Raw genomic sequence first — 17,833 nt, 5'->3', positions numbered from 1 at the left:
GCTCCCAGGAGGAGGCCTCTGCACTCAGACTAGTCTTCAGGCTTTGAGCTGCAGGGTCTGCGGAACTCTTGCCCATACTCATGGATCCACTTGTTGGCCACTAGGAGAGAGCAGGAGGAGGAACAACTCAATTCAATTCATAGACTTATAGGATTTGTAACTTGCAGAATCCTTAGAGGTCATCTAGGCCAATCCATTTTACAAAGGAACAAACAGGCCTGGAGATCAAATGACATAATACATGTAAGTCATTTTGCAAACTTTAAATCACTCTATGAATATTAGCTAGTAGAAGTAAATGACTTTCCCAGGGTCACATAATTACTAAGTGGCAGAGAATGAATTGAAACACAAATTTCTTGCCTGGTCTTGGTTCAAAGAGGATTGTGTGTTCCCTGCCCAAACATCCCCTTCCCCATCCAGGAAAGGTCTTACCCCATTTGTCTCCAACCAGGACAGGGCAGCCAGCGTGTAATGTATCTCCATCGCCCTCACCACTCCTGTGAAGGTTCCACCAAAACAGGGCTGCATTCTGTAAAGAAAGGGACATAGCCCCAGGGCAGAGTGACCTCCTATAAGCCCACACACATATGCATGTCAACAACCAGTCTTCCTTCTAGATGCATACATAAACAAACACACACATTCCATGGCACAAAAATACCAAACCAGAAAAGCCCATTGTTGAGAGCAGGACTGTCTTGGACTTTTTTTTATATTCCCAGCATTTAGCACAAGGTCTCACACGGTAGGCACTTAATAAATGTTTATTGATTGACTGACTCCAGTCCTGAGTATAAGGGCCCAGGGGTAGGGAACCTGTGGCCTCAAGGCCACACATGGCTCTCTAGGTCCTCAAGTGCAGCCCTTTGACTGAATCCAAACTTCATGGAACAAATCCTTTAGGATTTAGGGTTAGGATCCATGTATGGCCTCGAGGCCACAGGTTCACCACCCCTGGACGAGGTGCTTAATAAATATATTGAAATGGTTAATTTAATGGGACAAGTTTAAAGCTAGAAGAGACTCTAAGAATCATTTAGTCAAACTCCATATTATTCTAAATGAGGAAACAGAGATCTAGAAAAGTGACTTGTCCAAAAAGTGACTTGGCCACTTAGAAATAAGTGGCACCCCAGAATTAGAACCCAGGTCCTCTTTCTACAAATTTCATGCTTTTCCCACCAAACTACAGTGAATTGAATCAAACTGAGCTGAATTGAACTGAATTAAATCGAATTAGAGCAGAACTGAGATGAGGCCCCAGGAAAAACGGTGGTATAATGAAAATAGCCCTGAACTGGGAGATAGGAGAATTTTAGTACAAGTTCTAATAACTTACTGTGTGACCTTGGGCACATCCCTACCCCTCTCTGGGCCTTTGGGAATCCTCCATAACAACAAATTACATTTATATACTACTTGGTAGTTTATCAGGAGCTTAGATAAACATTCTCTCATTTGATCTTCACAAATAGCTCTTGGAGAGAAGCAGAGAAGGGGTTATTTTAACCTCACTTTATAGAGGAGGAATTTGGCGTCCAGAGAAAGGAAGGGACTTAGGGCCACAGGAGAGAGAGATGCAGGGGCCTTCAATACCATTTGGTCCAACTGTCTGAAGCTGAGGCCCAGAAAGGAGAAAGGGCCTCCCCAAAGCCATACAGCTAGTAAATACCAGAGCTGGGTTTCAGATCTGGGTCTTCCGTCTCCATGTCCAGGGGTCTTGCCAACAAGACCCTTTCTAGTCCTAAAAGAGGATTGTTTTTCAATTTTATGATAAGAAATGAATAAAGATTTTGCTGAAATGAAGGTGAAGCAGCTTGTTATAACTTGGTACTCCTCCCTCTCAAGTCACACTGCAAACACATTCGGGGGTCTCTTCCCAGGGTGAGAGGGGGATATGGGACCTTACTCTATAGGCCTTATAACTACCCAGTCCTATTGGTCCAAACCATTTAGGCCCTACTTACCTTCACAACTGGGACACTGAAGTTGGCATAGATGAAGGCTGTAGACCCTCCAGCTTCCACCGAGCTCAGCTAGAAGGCAAAGAGAGAAAAAAAGAGATGAGGAAGTCAACTGCCTTACTCCTTGAAGTCTTGTGGTTTGACCACCTCCAGGCTCTGATCCTGCTCAACCTGAATCAAGACTGGTTAGCTACTTGGCTCAGACACTTCAACAGGTACTGCCTAAAGATGTTTCTTTCCCAGCTAGGTGGACGGAGCCCTGGGCCTCAAATCAAGAAGACCTAAATTAGGATACTTACTAGCTGTGTGAGCCTGGACAAGTCACTGTAATTGTTTGTCTGCCTCAGTTTCTTCAACATAAAATGGGGATAATAATAGCACTTACCTCTCAGGGTTGTCATGAAGATCAAATGAGATAAGATTTGTAAAGCCCTTAGCATAGTGCCTGGCACATAGTAGGATCTGGATGAATGTTTATTTCCTTCCCCTCCCTGCCCCCCACCCCCAGGAGTCCTCCCTGCTCCTGCTTCCGGGAGAATTGGAAGTAATCCCTAAGCATAGGCCAGTCCCTATGTGATGGAAAATCACTCTGGGCGATAAGTAGATATATAGATGGGTGGATGGAGGAATGAATGGATAAACAGATAAATGAATAGGTAGGTAGGTAAGTAGGCACATAGAGAGAGAAATACAGAGAGTGAGACAGACAGACTGACTACCTCCCTTGTCCGTGGCCTTGCCCCTGAAGTGCTCAGTCCTATCCCTGCTCCTCTAACTCAGCCCTCCCCTGGGCTCCTGGCCCACTCTGTAAACTTCATGGGATCCCATGCCTGCTTCGCTACACAGGTCATTGTCCCACTGTGATAATTTTCCACACTCCCTGCGGCATGTATCTTATTCTACTCTGACATCTGTTATTTTCAGGTCCCATCTAGATAGTCAGAATGTATCAGTTTACATTCACACTTTTGTTATTCAGTTGTGTCTGACTCTTTGTGACCCCATTTTGGGGTTTTCTAGGCAAAGATCCTGGAGTGGTTTTCCATTTCCTTCTCCAGTTCATTTTATGGATGAGGAAACTGAGGAAAACAGGGTGAAGTGACTTGCCCAGGGACGCACAGTAAGTGTCTGAGGCTGGATTTGAACTCAGGAATATGAGTCTCCCTGACTTCAGGCCTGGAACGCTATCCACTATAGCGCCACCTAGCTGCCCCATTCACACTTGCATACACCTTTATGTCCCCTCTTTCTCATTCCTCGTGACAACCCTGAGAGGAATTCCAAAATCTCTCCTATACCCTTTCATTATTCCATTTTTGGGTTTTTTATTGCATTTTCTATTATTACATTTAATTGTAAAATGGAACCCATCTGGTAGGATGATCAGGGCTTTCTTAAGAGGCAGTGTCATGTAGCGGGTAGAGCTGGGAGCCTGGAGCTAAATGTGAGATCAAATTCAACCTTTAACACTTAATGGTTGTAGAACCCTAGGCAAGTAATTTACCCTCTCCAAACCTCAGGATCCTCATTGGCAAAATGAAATACTACCTACCTTGTAGGGTTGTTGTAGAGAAAGTACCTTGCAAACCTGAAGGAGTCACATAACCAGGCATAGCTACTAGTTTAAATAAGCCATTATATTTGGACTCAGTGCAATGATAGTATAATTTTAAAAATTCCTTAATCTGCACAATGCCGTAAGCCTCCCTTTTTAAGTATAAATTTTATATGTATACATAATTTATAACAATACATTTATTAAACTATTACTTGACTATCATTGACAATTATAAACGTTCAAATATATGCACAAGATAAGAAGGAAGGAAAATAAGAAAAATGAGAATGTCAGCTGAAACCCCCACGAAGGCTGTAAATGATTTCTATACATGTCTGAAATTTCACTATAGGCTCTGGAAGGGAACGGAATTAAGCACTGATACAGCACCTACTATGTGCTAGCCACTCTGGTAAGTGCTTTAAAAATATTTAAGACTTAGCTATTCACAGCAGTACAATGATCCAAGACAATTTTGAAGGACTTATGATGAAAAAATGCTATCCACATCCAGAGAAAGAACTGATGGAGTCTGAATGCAGAAAGAAGTATATATTTTTTTTACTTTCTTTTTCTTTTTTTGGTCTGTGTTTTCTTTCACGACATGGCTCATATGGAAATGTTTTGCATGACTGCACAGGTATAATCTATACCAAATTGCTTGCCCTCTCAAAGAAGGGACAGTGGAGAGAGGGAAGGAGGGTGGAAAGGAATTTGGAACTCAAAAAATTGTTTTGCATGTAATTGAGAAAAATAATATAAAACATTCTTTAAAAAAAAAAAGCAAATATCTCATTTAATAATAACAGCTAGCATTTATATAGAGCTTTCTATGTACCAGGCAGTATATACTAAGTGCTTTACAAACATCATCTCATTTGATCCTCACGACAACTCTAGGAGATAGATATTATTATTATCCCCATTTTACAGTTGGGGAAGCTGAGGTAGACAGAGGTTAAATGACTTGCACTAGTAAGTTTCCGAGGCCAGATTTGAACTCTCAGGTGTTCCTGACTCCAAGCCCGGCACTCTATCCACTGCACCACCTAGCTGCCTCTGGAACTGAAATCATTTCTTGCCTTTGAGTCTCAGTTTCCTCCTCTGTAAAACAGGGATAATAATCCTGGCAGGCACTGCTTCCATCCCAGGGTCTCTGTGAGAACTTTGTAAGCCATGAAATCAAGAAGCAAAATGATGTAGTAGAAACATCACCAGATGCCAAGGAGACTAAATCCTAGCTCTGACACTGACTAGGTGGATGACTGTGGCCACATCGCTCCCCTCTTTAAGCTTTGGTTTCTTACGCTGTAACACAGGGATGCTAAAGCGGTCAAGACTTAGCCCACAGTCATCCTAGGACTTAAGTGCTCTGTAAACCTCAGAGCACTAAGCAGAAGAATGACCCGGGAAGATCAGGGCTTTACCCCAGGCAGGTCAACAGAATTTAGCATCACTCAGCAACCCAGAAGTCTGACCCAATCTACTCCACTCTACTCTATGGGTCTGCATCCCCCAGTGCCCAAATTTGTCTTAAAAAGCTGATTTCAAGGCGATTTTCGTGCTATTCACCCAGGGTATGAAAATTGCTAATCATGGCTCTGAATGGGAATGAGTATGATGAGCAGCTGGACACTCAAATGCTGTACTCAAGTCCCATAATCAACAAATGTTCTGCTAGAAGAAGCCTTTGGTCCCTCCACACTCACATAGATCATGAAGGTTGCAACCCGGTTCCCGGAGTTCATTCGGTACAGAGGGCTGCTTGGTGACTGCAATGAAAGAGTCAAAGACAGAAAAAATAATGCAGATGATGATAATTCAGATTTGCAGGAAGATGAAAATGTAAAGGGCAGGGCCAGCACCAAGGGAAATAAGTGTCTTTCTCATCTTAGAGAGCTCTTAGCTAATCTTCCCTTAGCAAGTTCTCCTAGCAAATGCACAGGAAGAAATTCAGATGAATTTACAAGCCATCTAGAAGACAACCAGGTTTGAATCCTGGCTCTGCCACTGTCACCTGCATGATCCTGAGCAAGACTGGACAGCCACTTGTTGAGGATGTTTGCAGATTTCTTTGCAGGATTTCTTTGCAGGAACAGCTTAGACCAGCCTGGACTAGGTGGCCTCTGAGGTCCCCTCTGACTCTGAAAATTTCTAAGATTCTGTGTTTCTGAGTGTTGGGTTCTAGACCAGGCTGTGCCACTGACCCACTTCTCTGTGGTTCTCCATTTTCTGCTCTCTGAAATAAGAGGGCTAGGCTAAGTGGCCTCTCTCAGGGCCCTTTTTAGTTCTGATATTTTGGTTTTTCTTCTATGGTCCTTTCTATTGTCTTAAGATTTCAGTATCTCCTATGTGAGTGAGCCCTGCAGCTTGAGATGTTTTAAGACAACACACTCTCCCCTCTGTTTCCCACCAAAGAGTTCGAGTCCCACCTCATCCTGCTACTTACTGTTGCATGGTCAAAGTGAGGTTCATAGTGTCCTCCAATTCCATAGTTCACCACCTGGAGATGCTCAGCATAGGGGGGCTGTACATTGAGGCCGGTGAGGGCTGCAATTCGGTGGTCTAGGGACACCAACATCGGGTCCACAGTGTCCTTCAGCCAGGCACTGAAACACACGGCACATGGACCCATCAGGAATCCTTACCCCCTCTTCCTCCAGGCCCTTCTGTGCAGCGAGCTCCCAGCAGGCAGGAATGCCCCACTAACCAAGGAGACTTCACTCTGGGTTGTTGATAATTTCTTCCTGTTCTTTCCCTGTAACCATTCCTTAGTTCCTTAGGCAGAAGGTGCCTGGAATGCTCTCCCCTCCTCACCTCTGCCTGGAATCCCTGATTTCCTTCCTGGTAGCCCTATCTCCCATGTGAGAACTTTCAAGATCCTGTTAAGCTACTAATACCTGCCCCTCCGAGGTATCAACTTTCTATGTATTCTATACACACTTATACATGGTATATTTTTGCCTATACCCTATATATACATACTTGTAATCTCTCCCATTAAAATGTAAATCTCTGGAGGGAAACTACTGTTTCATATTTTCCTTCTTATCTCCAGGGCTAACACAGTGACTGGCACATAGTAGGCACCTTAATAGATGCCTATTGATCTATCAAGGAAGGCCTTCCTTGCAGGGCAAAGGGCACTGAGCTGGGGAGTCAGGTGTAGGTTTGAGTCCTAGTCTTCTCTCTTTATATTTGTGTGACTTTAGCCAAGTCGCCTTTCTCTCTCAGATCTTCAATTTCCGCTTCTGTAAAGTGAAGGGTTTTGACCAGATGGATGGTCTCTAAGGTCCTTCCTGGCACTGATATTCTTTTTGATGTTCTAAAATTCAGTGTTCTAAGGCCGTGTTCCAGTTCTGTGTTCCTCCTCTCTGCTGTCACTGGTGGGGGCAATGTGGCAGAGTCATAACTAGGAATTTTGGCATCTGGGGCAGACTCTGTTGGAGGTGGAGTCTAAGGTATGACCACGCCTATGCCTGTTGAGGTAGAGGGAAGACAGAGGTTGTGGGACAGGAGGAAGAACTTTGCAGAACTTTAAGACCAGTGTGTTTAAAAGGGGAGGAAATGGAGTGGAGAAGACTGTGAGCCAGATACTGAACATATTGGGAATCAGGAAGAGGCATTTGAATGTCCTTAGATGATAGCAACAAGGATCTGGGCTGAATGGAGTGAACTTTAAAGCAGGTGTTCTTCACATTTTTGTGAGTCAAGGACCCCTCTGGCAGACCTGTGAACCCCTTCTCAGAATAATTTTTTTGTTGCCTATATTCAATGTCATTTCCCCTCCACTCCCCCAAAGAACATGGACTTCCTAAAATCTGTCCACTGCCCCTGAGGTGGAGAGTTTTTGCTTTAAAAGAAGAGCAGTGTATTTGAGAATCAAATGAACCGATGGATTTTAAGATGAAGAAACAGTCTTAAAGAGGGGAAGAGATGGCCCAAGAATTCTGGGCAGCGCTGGGGACGATGTGAGAGGAGGTGAAGAAGAGGTAAGGGCCAGTTGCATTGGAAAGATGAGAAGAAGAAGGATCTCATGGCAGCCCCACTCCCAACCCCCATGAGCTCCTCCTCACCATGCCAGAGGTAGTTATTTGAGCTTCTTGTCTGAATGTCTACAAAGCCATCCAGAGAATGAATCAAGAGATGGGAATGGAACCTCAAAAGGGTAAATTACAAATGAATGACCTGGCCTGGGTGGGGCCCAGCAGGCATGCTTAAAAGGACCAGCTGTCTTCCTTGCCCCTCCACCCATAGACCCACTTTTGAGAATAGAGAATCAACTAAAGAACTAGTTGAAACAATTAACAACTTCAGCAAAGCTCCAGGATATAAAATAAATCCACATAAGTTATCAGCGTTTCTATATACTCCCCACAAAACCCAGCAGGAACAGATAGAAGGAGAAATTCCATTTAAAATAACTGCCAACAATATAAAATACTAGGGAGTCTGCCTGCCAAGACAAACCCAGGGATTATATGAACACAATCACAAAACGCGTTTCACACAAATAAAGACAGATCTAAACAACTGGAGAAACATTAATTGTTTATGGGTGGGCTGATGCAATATAATAAAAATGACAATTCTACCTAAATTAATTTACTTATTTAGTGCTGTACCAACCAAACTACCAAAAAATTAATTTGTAGAGCTAGAAAAAACAGTAACAAAATTCATCTGGAAGAACAAAAAGTCAAGAATATTAAGGCAATCGATGAAAAAAATGTTAAGTAAGGTGGCCTAGCAATTCCAGATTTCAAACAATATTACAAAGTGGTAATCATCGAAACAATCTGGTAATGGATGAAACAGAGTGGTGGATCAGCGGAATAAATTAGTTATATACAGTAGTAAGTGACCATAGTGATCTATTATTTGACAAACCCAAAGATGCAAAGTTTGGGGGTAAGAACTCGACATTTGACAAAAATTGTTTGTAAAACTAGAAAGCAGTATGACAGAAACTAGGCACAGACCAGCATCTCATATCGTATATCAAGATAAAGTCAAAATGGATAAATGACTTAGACATAAAGGGTAATATTGTAAGTAAATTAGGGGAGCATGGGGAAATGTACCTATCAGATCTGTGGATTAAAAAAAAAGTTTATGACCAAACAAGAGACAGAGAGGATAACAAGAAGTAAAGTAGATAATTTTGATTACATGAAATTAAAAAGATTTTCCACAAATAAAATTATTGCAGCCAAAATTAGAAGGAAAACAAGAAACTGAGGGAGATTTTAAAGCAAATTTCTCTGATAAAGGCCTCATTTCTCAAATATATATTAGGAACTGATCCAAATTTCCCCACCATATCAAAGGATATGAACAGGCAGTTTTCGGAAGAAGAAATCAAAGCTATTAATAGTCACATGAAAAATGTTCTAAATCACTACTGATTAGAGAAATTCAAATTAAAACAGCTCTGAGACACCACCTCACACATATCAGATTGGCTAACATGACAAAACAGGAAAACGAAAAATGTTGGACAGGATATGGAAAAAATTGGGACACTAAAGTACTATTGGTGGAGTTGTGAACTGATCTAACCATTGTGGAGAGCAATTTGGAACAATTCCCAAAGGGTATAAAACTGCATACCCTTTGACCCAGCAATACCACTACTAAAATCTGTATCCAAAAGGGATCAAAGAAAATGTAAAAGGCCCTATTTGTACACAGCTGTTTTGTGGTGGCAGAGAGTTGACCATGGAGGGGATGCCCATTAATTGGGGAATGATTGAACAAGTTGAGGTATATGATTGTGATGGAACACTATTATGCTGTAAGAAATGATGAACAGGAGGCTGTCAGAAAAACCCGGAAGACTAGCATGAACATCATGATGCAAAGTGAAGTGAGAAGAACCAGGAGAGCACTGTACACAGCAACAGCAATATTGTAAGGAGGATCTACTGTGAAAGAAAATAATCCAAGACAACTAACTCCAAAGGACCCATGATGAAGAATGCTATCTACCTACAGAGAGAGAACTGATGAACTCTGAGTGCAGACTGAAGCACAATTTTTTGAATTTTCTATATTTTCATTGTTTTATTTTATTTGTGTTTTACAACATGGCTAATATGGAAATATGTTTTGCATGACCTGACATGTATAATTGAAATCAAATTGCCTTCTCAACAAGGGGAAGGGGAAGAAGGCAGGGAAAGAATTTGGAACACAAAATTTTTAAAAAATGATTGTTAAAAATTTTTTTACGTGTAATTGGGAAAAATTTAGCAAGATGAATAAAAATAACTTTAAGAAAAACCACTGGACTGCCCTGAAAAGACATTGATTTTTCCTGACCCAAAGGGAGACAGAGGCTACACTGTGAGAATTCTTAGACGTGAGGGGATTAGGCTCAAGATTCCCAAACTCTGTGCCACTCAAACTCTATGCCACTCAGTGTACTCACAAGGGTGCAGGATATTTATTTATTTATTTAACCTAACCATTTAATAAATAGAACTGTTAGATATTTCTTTTGGTCTAGATGTCACCATGAAAAAGCATGTCTTAATAAAGGCAGTAAGGGTACTTTGAAAGGAGAAAGTTTGGGAACTTCTGGATTAGACTCAATAACCATTAAAGTCTCCTCTATATATAATCTATGACCTAGGAGTCCCACTGACCACTTACTATCTGTGTGATCATGGGCTAGTCATTTCACTTCTCTGTGCCTCAGTTTCCCTTCTGTAAAATGGGAGAGAATAATTTCCAGAGCATCTGAAGATTAGGTGACCCAACGTATGCAAATCACTTCCCGGGTCTTAACATGCTATAGAAACTTAACATTATTTTCATCAATCCCAGAGCTCCCTGACCAGCAGGCCGGTGCACAAGAGGGTGTGTCAAAGGTCAAGCTCCCTTACCTCTTGCTGATGCGGTATTCCACTTGTTGCTGCTTCTCCCCGGAGGCCACCACTGACCGCTGCAACTGATATGGAGAAGAGGAGGAAAGCAGGGGGAGGAGGTCACCATACAAAGGAAGGCTGCCCACGCGCCTCTGGAGACATGTGTATATCACAGAATTGCAGAGGTGGGCATGGTAGGGGGTCAGGAGAGATCTGGGTTCAAATCCCAGCCTTCACATTACTGGTAAGGTGTGAACCCCGACAGAGCTATTGATTACTCTGAGCCTCCTCTGTCAAATGGGGATAATAATCCTGCAACTACCATTTAGAAGAGACAGTTTTGTAACCCATAAAACATCATAGAAATGGGAGGTGCTATTCTTACCACCTGAGCAACCTAGAACAAGTCACTTTTCTCCAGGCCTCAGTTTCCATCTCTGTACAATAAGGTAGTTGGACTGAGATGCTCTCTAAGATCCCTTTTAGCTCCAAATCCTGAGACATTTCAACTCAATTCAGCAAGCATCTATGAAGCCCCTGCTATGTACCAGGCACTAAACAAGGTACTACGAATAAGACAAAAAAAAATTATTCCTGCCTTCAAGGAGCTTATATGAATATGCCAATACTAAATATATACAAAGTAAAACAACGCAATTTTGGTCAGATTTCATGGGTTCATATACACAGGCCCACGGTCTCTCATTTTCTCTCTCCTTGGATGGTTTATGTGTTTAATACTAATACGGTTTCAAAATGTTTCTCATGGTGACCTCTGACCCTAACCATCAATTTTAAAATGCCAAGGAACCCAATCCCTATGAGATCATTTAATGGATGCTTCTCTCCCTCCAGCTTTAAGGCACTTTCAAGACTGGCCTTCATTTCTTAGGTTCCTTTTAAGCTAAGGACTGATCATTATCTCCAAAGCCTCCTATTTAGGACGCCCTGGATTTTGTGCTCCTCTGCCCATATCTGCTGACTCACCACCACTAACACCATTTCTCATCCCATTCCCATAACACCTAATAGCAAATGATGCTTACTTAGCACAGTGCTAGGCGCATGGTAGCTAAGTCAGAGAGTCAGCAGTGCAGAGCAGTTGAGAGAAAGCTAGGCACAAAGTCCAAAGACCTGGGCACTCATCTTGGCTCTGCCAATAGTGAGCTGTGTGAATTTGGGCAAGTCATGTTGCCTCCCTGACCTCAGTTTCTTCTATGAAATGGGAAGAATAGTCCAACTCAAGAAACTTTTATTTTATTAAATCCTAACTATGTGCAGAGCCCTGTACTAGATAATAGGGACACAGAGATTTTTTTAAAAAATGACACAATCCCCACCCTCAATAAATCAACAAGCATTTATTAAGCCCTCATTACGTTTTAGGCACTAGAGATCCAAAGATTAAAAATGAAACAGTCCCTAAACACTGCTTACCCCTGCCTCACTTCCACCACTGTGAATGGGAACCCTGAATCCCTGCCCCACTCAGACACTCAGGCCTCCTTTCCCCTTCTCAATACTGCTGGGCTAGTCCCATCTAGGCCCCTGCTCACACAGCTGACATGACTATAGGATCAAGGCATCACCATCTGTATACTCCAGGAAGTTGGAAGAAAACCCTGCCACTGGTGTCCTACTATATCAACCAGTCCACTGGGGCTTTACCACTGGCCCTGCCGCTTACCCTCTCCAGAATCTTCAGACTTCTGGATCTTTTCATTGTCCCTAAAGTTGAATTTTCTTATATGTATTGCCTTCCCTAATCAGAATGTGAGTTCCTTAAAAGCAGAATTTCTCACTTTTATATTTGTATCCCCAGTGATTGGCATATAGTAAGTGCTTAATAAATGTTCATTCATTCATTCACGGACAATACCTTCTACCAGGGGAAACAAGAAGTTCCAAACCCAGGAGAGGAGTGATATGCATGCAATAACTTTAATACAAGTTAGAAAATGAGTCAGTCTATAGGAGAGGTTGGAGTAGTTGGACAGATCTGAGGAGGAGTCATTAAGGGCTGGGGGGTGGGTGTGGGGGTGACAACGAACTCTACATGCAGCAGGCAGTGCTTGAGAAGAGCCTCAAAGAAGGAAAAGGATGTCAATAGGTGGAGAGAGGGTTGTATCCCCCTAATAGAGCAGAAGCTCCATGAGGGCAGGGACCATATCTTATCTAGACTTGTATCTCCCTAAGCACAAGTATAAGACTCTGCACGAATGCATACTATGTATGCGTTGAATGTAACTCTATGGAATTATAATGACCAAGCTTGTCCTCGTAAAAGAAATGAGGAAAAAGCTCTTTCTTCCCTCATTGCAGTGGTGGGAGACTCCAGGTTGTGGAATCCTGCATATGCTGTCAGATTCAGAGGATGGACTGGTTAGTTTTGCTGAGCAATTTTTAAATATTTTTTTTCTTTTTTTCTTGTTACAAGCAATGGCTTTCTGAGTAGGGGAAGGGACAGGATATATGGATGCATATATATTTTTCTTTTTTTATTATGAACTTAATTTTGAACTAAAACAAACACTACAATATGCAAAAAAAGAACAAGAGGCTTATACTAGAAATTTGAATCTCTATTATGCAATTTGTTTTTAAAGAAATATATATATATATACATTTATATATGTATATATAATGTATTTATAATTATACCATATTTATTCTCTATTATACTTATATATAATATACCATATGGAATACGATAGGTGGTGTGGTGGATAGAGCACTAGCCTGGAGTCAGGAAGACTTGAGTTCAAATCTAGCCTCAGACACTACTGTGTGACTCTGGGCAAGTCACTTAACCTCTATTTCCTCATCTGTAGAATGCGGACAATAAGAACACCAACCTCCCAGGGTTGATGCAAGGATCAATTGAGACAATATTTGGGGGCACATAGATGGCTCAGGGAGTAGAGCACCAGCCCTGGAGTCAAGGGGACCTGACTTCAAATCCCTCCTCAGACATTTGACACTTACTAACTGTGACTTTGGGCAAGTCACTTAACCCCAATTGCCCTGCCTTCCCCCCTCAAAAAAAAGATAATATTTGTAAAGTGCTTAGCACAGTGCCTGGCACATAGTAGATGCTCTGTAAATGTTAGCTATACACACGTATATGTGTATATCCAGATATACATATATGCATGCATATTTATACATTTTATATAAGCTACATGTTACACTCACAGAATTTCAGTTAGAAGGGACCTCAGGAGTCATCTGGTCCAATTTATACCTGAAAGAGAATTCTTGCTAGGATGTACTGACAAATAGTCATCCAGCCTTTTTTTGGATAACCTCTGTGGAAGGACAACTCTATCTCCTGGAGCAATCCATCTCTCATTAAAGCAGCTCTAGTTATTAGGAAGTTTTTCCTGACAACAAGCTTACATTTGTGTCTTCATCGTGGTATCTTCCCCCAGGTACGTTCCCCATCCTGATTCTGCCCTCTGGGGCTGAGGAGGAGGAAAGGAATCCCTCTTCCAATGTGATAGCCTTCAAATACTTGAAGACATCTATCATACGGCCCTCCCCCCCTCCCCCCTCCACCCCCCAGCTTTCTCTTTTCTGGGTTAAAAACCCTCAGGTCCTTCAAATGATCCTCCTATGGGATGATCCCGAGCCCTCCACCATTCTGATACCCTCCTCTGGACATTCTCCAGATTATCAACAATCTTTCCTCCACTGTGGCTCTCTGAGCTTAAGCTATTCCTTCCCCAAGCCCCAAAACCCAAGACTGTGCTCCTGCCAAGCACGGGGGACACTCACCCAGGGTGCTGCAAACCCCCTAATCTTCTGAGCCTCAGAGTCACTGACAAAGTCATGGTAGAGGACGATGTAGGGCTCCAGGTGAAGCACCTCCTTCCGCACAGGCTGGAGCAGCAGGTAGGGGCTGGCGTTGGTCTCATAGGCACAGTAGAGGCTTGGGATCTGGTAGTGGGTGGGCTGGGAGGAAAAGAGGGGGGACCAATGAGAGAGAAGAAGGGGCCTAGGAACAAGACCTGCCCCACTAAGAGTGCTAAGGCCTCTGAAAACTGGGATGTGGAGCCTGGGAGGCGGAGCTCTGCCCCTACACCAATAGGCCTCGTTTGTTCATCCTGAGTCTTGCTTCCCTTTCTAGGACTTGGTCACAGAATCAAAGAACACTAGAAATGGAAAGATCCTCAGAAGGCACCGTTCTAATTCTGTCTCACTATTGTTAGTGCCTTCCCTCTTACCTCCCATTTATACTGTATACATCTTAGAGTACATAGTTGTTTGCGGGCTGTCTTCCCTGTTAGAATGGGAGCTCCTTGACAGCAGGGACAGTTTTTGCTTTTCTTTGTATCCCTAGCATTTAGCACAGTGCCTGGCACATAGTAGGTGCTTAATAAATGCTTGATGACTGACTGAGCAGGAATTGCCTCTATATCATCACCCAAAAGCAGTCATTAAGCCTCTGCTTAAGACCTCTAATGAGAAGACACTCACTACCTCCTGAGACGGCCTGTTCCAATCTAAGTCAATTTAGCAAACATTTATCAAGCACCTAAGACACTAAGTAAGATGCTAGCTAGGGCTGCAGACACAGAGACAAAACAATCTAGTCCCTGCTCTCAAGGAGCTTATATTCTATTGTTGGGATATAACAGGTAAGCAGACACACACACATATGTGTGTATATATACATACACACACATATACACACATATGCCATAATTTGGGGAGACATGAGCACTGCTAATGAAGGGATTAGGAAGGATTTCTGATAGATAAGGCAGATAAGCCTGAGCCTTGTGGACACTCTCCAATTTGTCAATCTCCTTTTTATCATATGAAGCCCAGGACCGAAGACCATACTCCTTGTCTTCCCATGCACATGCTGCCCTTAATGCCACCTAAGATCTCATTACCTTTTAAAAAAAACCATTGGCTTGTATCATTTCATTTCTCCATCTTGTCTCTCCCTCTACTTTTTTTTTTAACAGAAATTCATTCTGGAATCCTGTGGCCTCCCATCTCCATTCTGAGGAGGGGTACCTGGGAACCCAGAGTCTGGCACAGTCCCTCGTAGGTGTCCCTAGTCTGCAGGTGGGGGACATTAGGTCTCTTGATGGCCACCTCAGGTCCTGTCACACTGGATTTCTCTGCCAACAGCCTTTCATATTTCTGGATGTTCCTGGCCATTCTCTTGTTATTTGGATCTGAAAGAAGCCATCACAGGAAATTATAATAGCCATCACTACCATTTCTATAGTGCCTTAAGGTTTTTCAAGGGGCTCTATTTCTATCTATCTGTCTGTCTATCTGTCTGTCTATCTATCTATCTATCTATCTCTCCATCCATCTATCTATCTCTATGTCTATCTCTCTATCCATCCATCCACCTATCCATCTAGTTACCTATCTGTACATCTGTCTATCCATCCATTTATCTATCTTTCTATCCATCCATCTACTAATCTATATACCTATCCATCTATCTATCATCTATCTAATCTCTCTCTCTTCTCCATCTCTCTATCTCTTCATCTATCTATCCATCTGCCTACCTACCCATACATCTATCTATCCATCTGTCCATCCATCCATCTATCAAAGATCCTAGGATCATAGATTTAGAGATGTAAGTGAATTTTGAGGTCCTCTAGTAGAGTTCCCTAATTTTATAGTTAGGAAACAGACCTAGAAAGGTGAAAGGATTTGCCCAACGTCACACAGACAGTAAAGGGCAGAACCAGGCCTGGACCCGAGGACCTCTCACCCCAAGTCTAAAATTCTTTCTGACTGTGCCATATTCTCTTATTTGTCACCCAAAGACATTGTGAGGTAGGCAGGATGAGGGTTCTTATCCTCAGCTTACAAAGGAGAAAACAGAAGTGGGTAATTATTGACTTGCTTACGGTCAGGCCACTAGAAAGTGTTGGAGCCAGGACTTAAGCTCATATTTTCCAGTTTCTAAATTGAACCCTGTTGATTGGGCTAATCACCATCTCATCAATTCCACACAGTTAACACAGTTACCATAATAGCTGACCAGGGTTTCAATATTGCAGTGGGGTTTTTTTTGGCAGCCTTTAGTAACAGGTAGCTTGGTGTGGTGGGAATTACCCTAGACTGGGAAATAGGAAACCAAGTCCCAGCTCCTGTAATTCCCAACCCAACCTGCTGTATGAGCTATGTAAGAAATTCACTTCCTCTCCCTGAGCCCCAGTCTCCCATCTGTGCAAACTGAGCTGGCTCACTGTACTGAAAAGAGCCCCAGATTAGGTACTATAAGAACACCGATGACACAGATTCATTTTGCGTCCTTGGGAGTCAACTAGAATCATGAAATCTTGAGGTTGGGAGGGACCCAAGATCCTTTCCAATCTCGTCCTGAGCAGTAATCTCATCTACAAAGTTCCTAATATGGTCATTCAGTCTCTGCTTGAAGACTTCCAAATGCACGGTCTCTACCTGAAGACCTTCTACTGTCACACATGCATGAGGAAGAGCTCACTGTCTCCCGAAGCAGCCCATTTCACTTTTGGATGGATCTCATTGTTAGGAATCCCAAGCCAAAATTTGCCCCTCTGCAGCTCCCATACCTTCCTCCTAGTTCTGTACTCTTGGGGTTAAGCCAAAAAATGAATTCCTCATCCTCATGATATCCCTTCAAATACGTGAGAATAGACATCACGTCCCTGCCTCCAAGTTTCTCCAAGTTACACAATTCCAATTTCCTTCAGCCAACACTATGATCTCCAGACCCCTTCTCATCCTGGTCAGATCCCTCTGGGCGTCCTGTAGTTTGTCAATGTTCTTCCTAAAATGTGGCACCAGGACTGGACTCCATTCTCCCCAAGATGTTTTATCAGGTCAGGACAGCATCACTCTTGTTCTAGACTGTATTCCTTTGGACGCAGCCCCAAATAGAGCTAGCTTCCATTGCTGCCGTATCAACAATCTGTTGATACGGCAGCAATGGAAGCTAGCTCATACTGAATTTGTGGTCCATGAACACCTCCATATCTGTTTGACAGGAATGGTTGCCTAGCCATACCTCCTCATCCTTTGCTTGTATGGTTGATTTTTTTGAATCCAAGTGTAGGACTTTGCATTTATACCAATAAAATTGCATTTTAAGAGGTGGGCTTCAGTTTCCTTTGTAAAATGAGGGGAATTGATCAAATGAACTCTAAGGTCCTCTTCAACTGTAATGTAATTGAACCTGAGACTCCATGTCTAGATGTTCCTTTTGCTGCTGGTAACTTCTATCCCAGAATTAGGTTACATATGAACTAAGGTATTAGGTAAGGGCTAGGTTGAGCCTCATTAATCTGAATCTGCCAATGTGCATGTGTGTCTGGGCAGAGAAGAAAGGAGTTTCTTACTTCTAAATCAAGGCATCCACAGAGGATCTCATTATAGAACCACAGATTTAGAGTTGGAAGAGACTTTAGCAG

The 17,833-nt window shown here is 42.6% G+C and overlaps 1 protein-coding gene across 1 annotated transcript in view; it reads right to left on the bottom strand.

The window, feature by feature from the left end:
- P4HA3 (prolyl 4-hydroxylase subunit alpha 3) overlaps positions 1-17,833 on the bottom strand; it is a 52,642-nt gene continuing 34,809 nt past the window's right edge. Inside the window, exons 6-13 of the mRNA XM_036746568.1 lie at positions 15,426-15,589; positions 14,175-14,351; positions 10,416-10,480; positions 5,975-6,134; positions 5,235-5,297; positions 1,971-2,039; positions 436-532; positions 1-100 (exon numbers count right to left, since the gene is read on the bottom strand). Coding sequence (XP_036602463.1) covers positions 30-100; positions 436-532; positions 1,971-2,039; positions 5,235-5,297; positions 5,975-6,134; positions 10,416-10,480; positions 14,175-14,351; positions 15,426-15,589 — 866 coding nt within the window. The 3' untranslated portion in view covers positions 1-29. The remainder of the gene's footprint in view (positions 101-435; positions 533-1,970; positions 2,040-5,234; positions 5,298-5,974; positions 6,135-10,415; positions 10,481-14,174; positions 14,352-15,425; positions 15,590-17,833) is intronic.

The sequence above is a fragment of the Trichosurus vulpecula genome, chromosome 2, assembly GCF_011100635.1.
Source record: "Trichosurus vulpecula isolate mTriVul1 chromosome 2, mTriVul1.pri, whole genome shotgun sequence".
NCBI lineage: Eukaryota > Metazoa > Chordata > Mammalia > Diprotodontia > Phalangeridae > Trichosurus > Trichosurus vulpecula.
The sequence above is the reverse complement of the archived record's forward strand: the minus strand, read 5'-3'. Positions and strand labels throughout refer to the sequence as shown.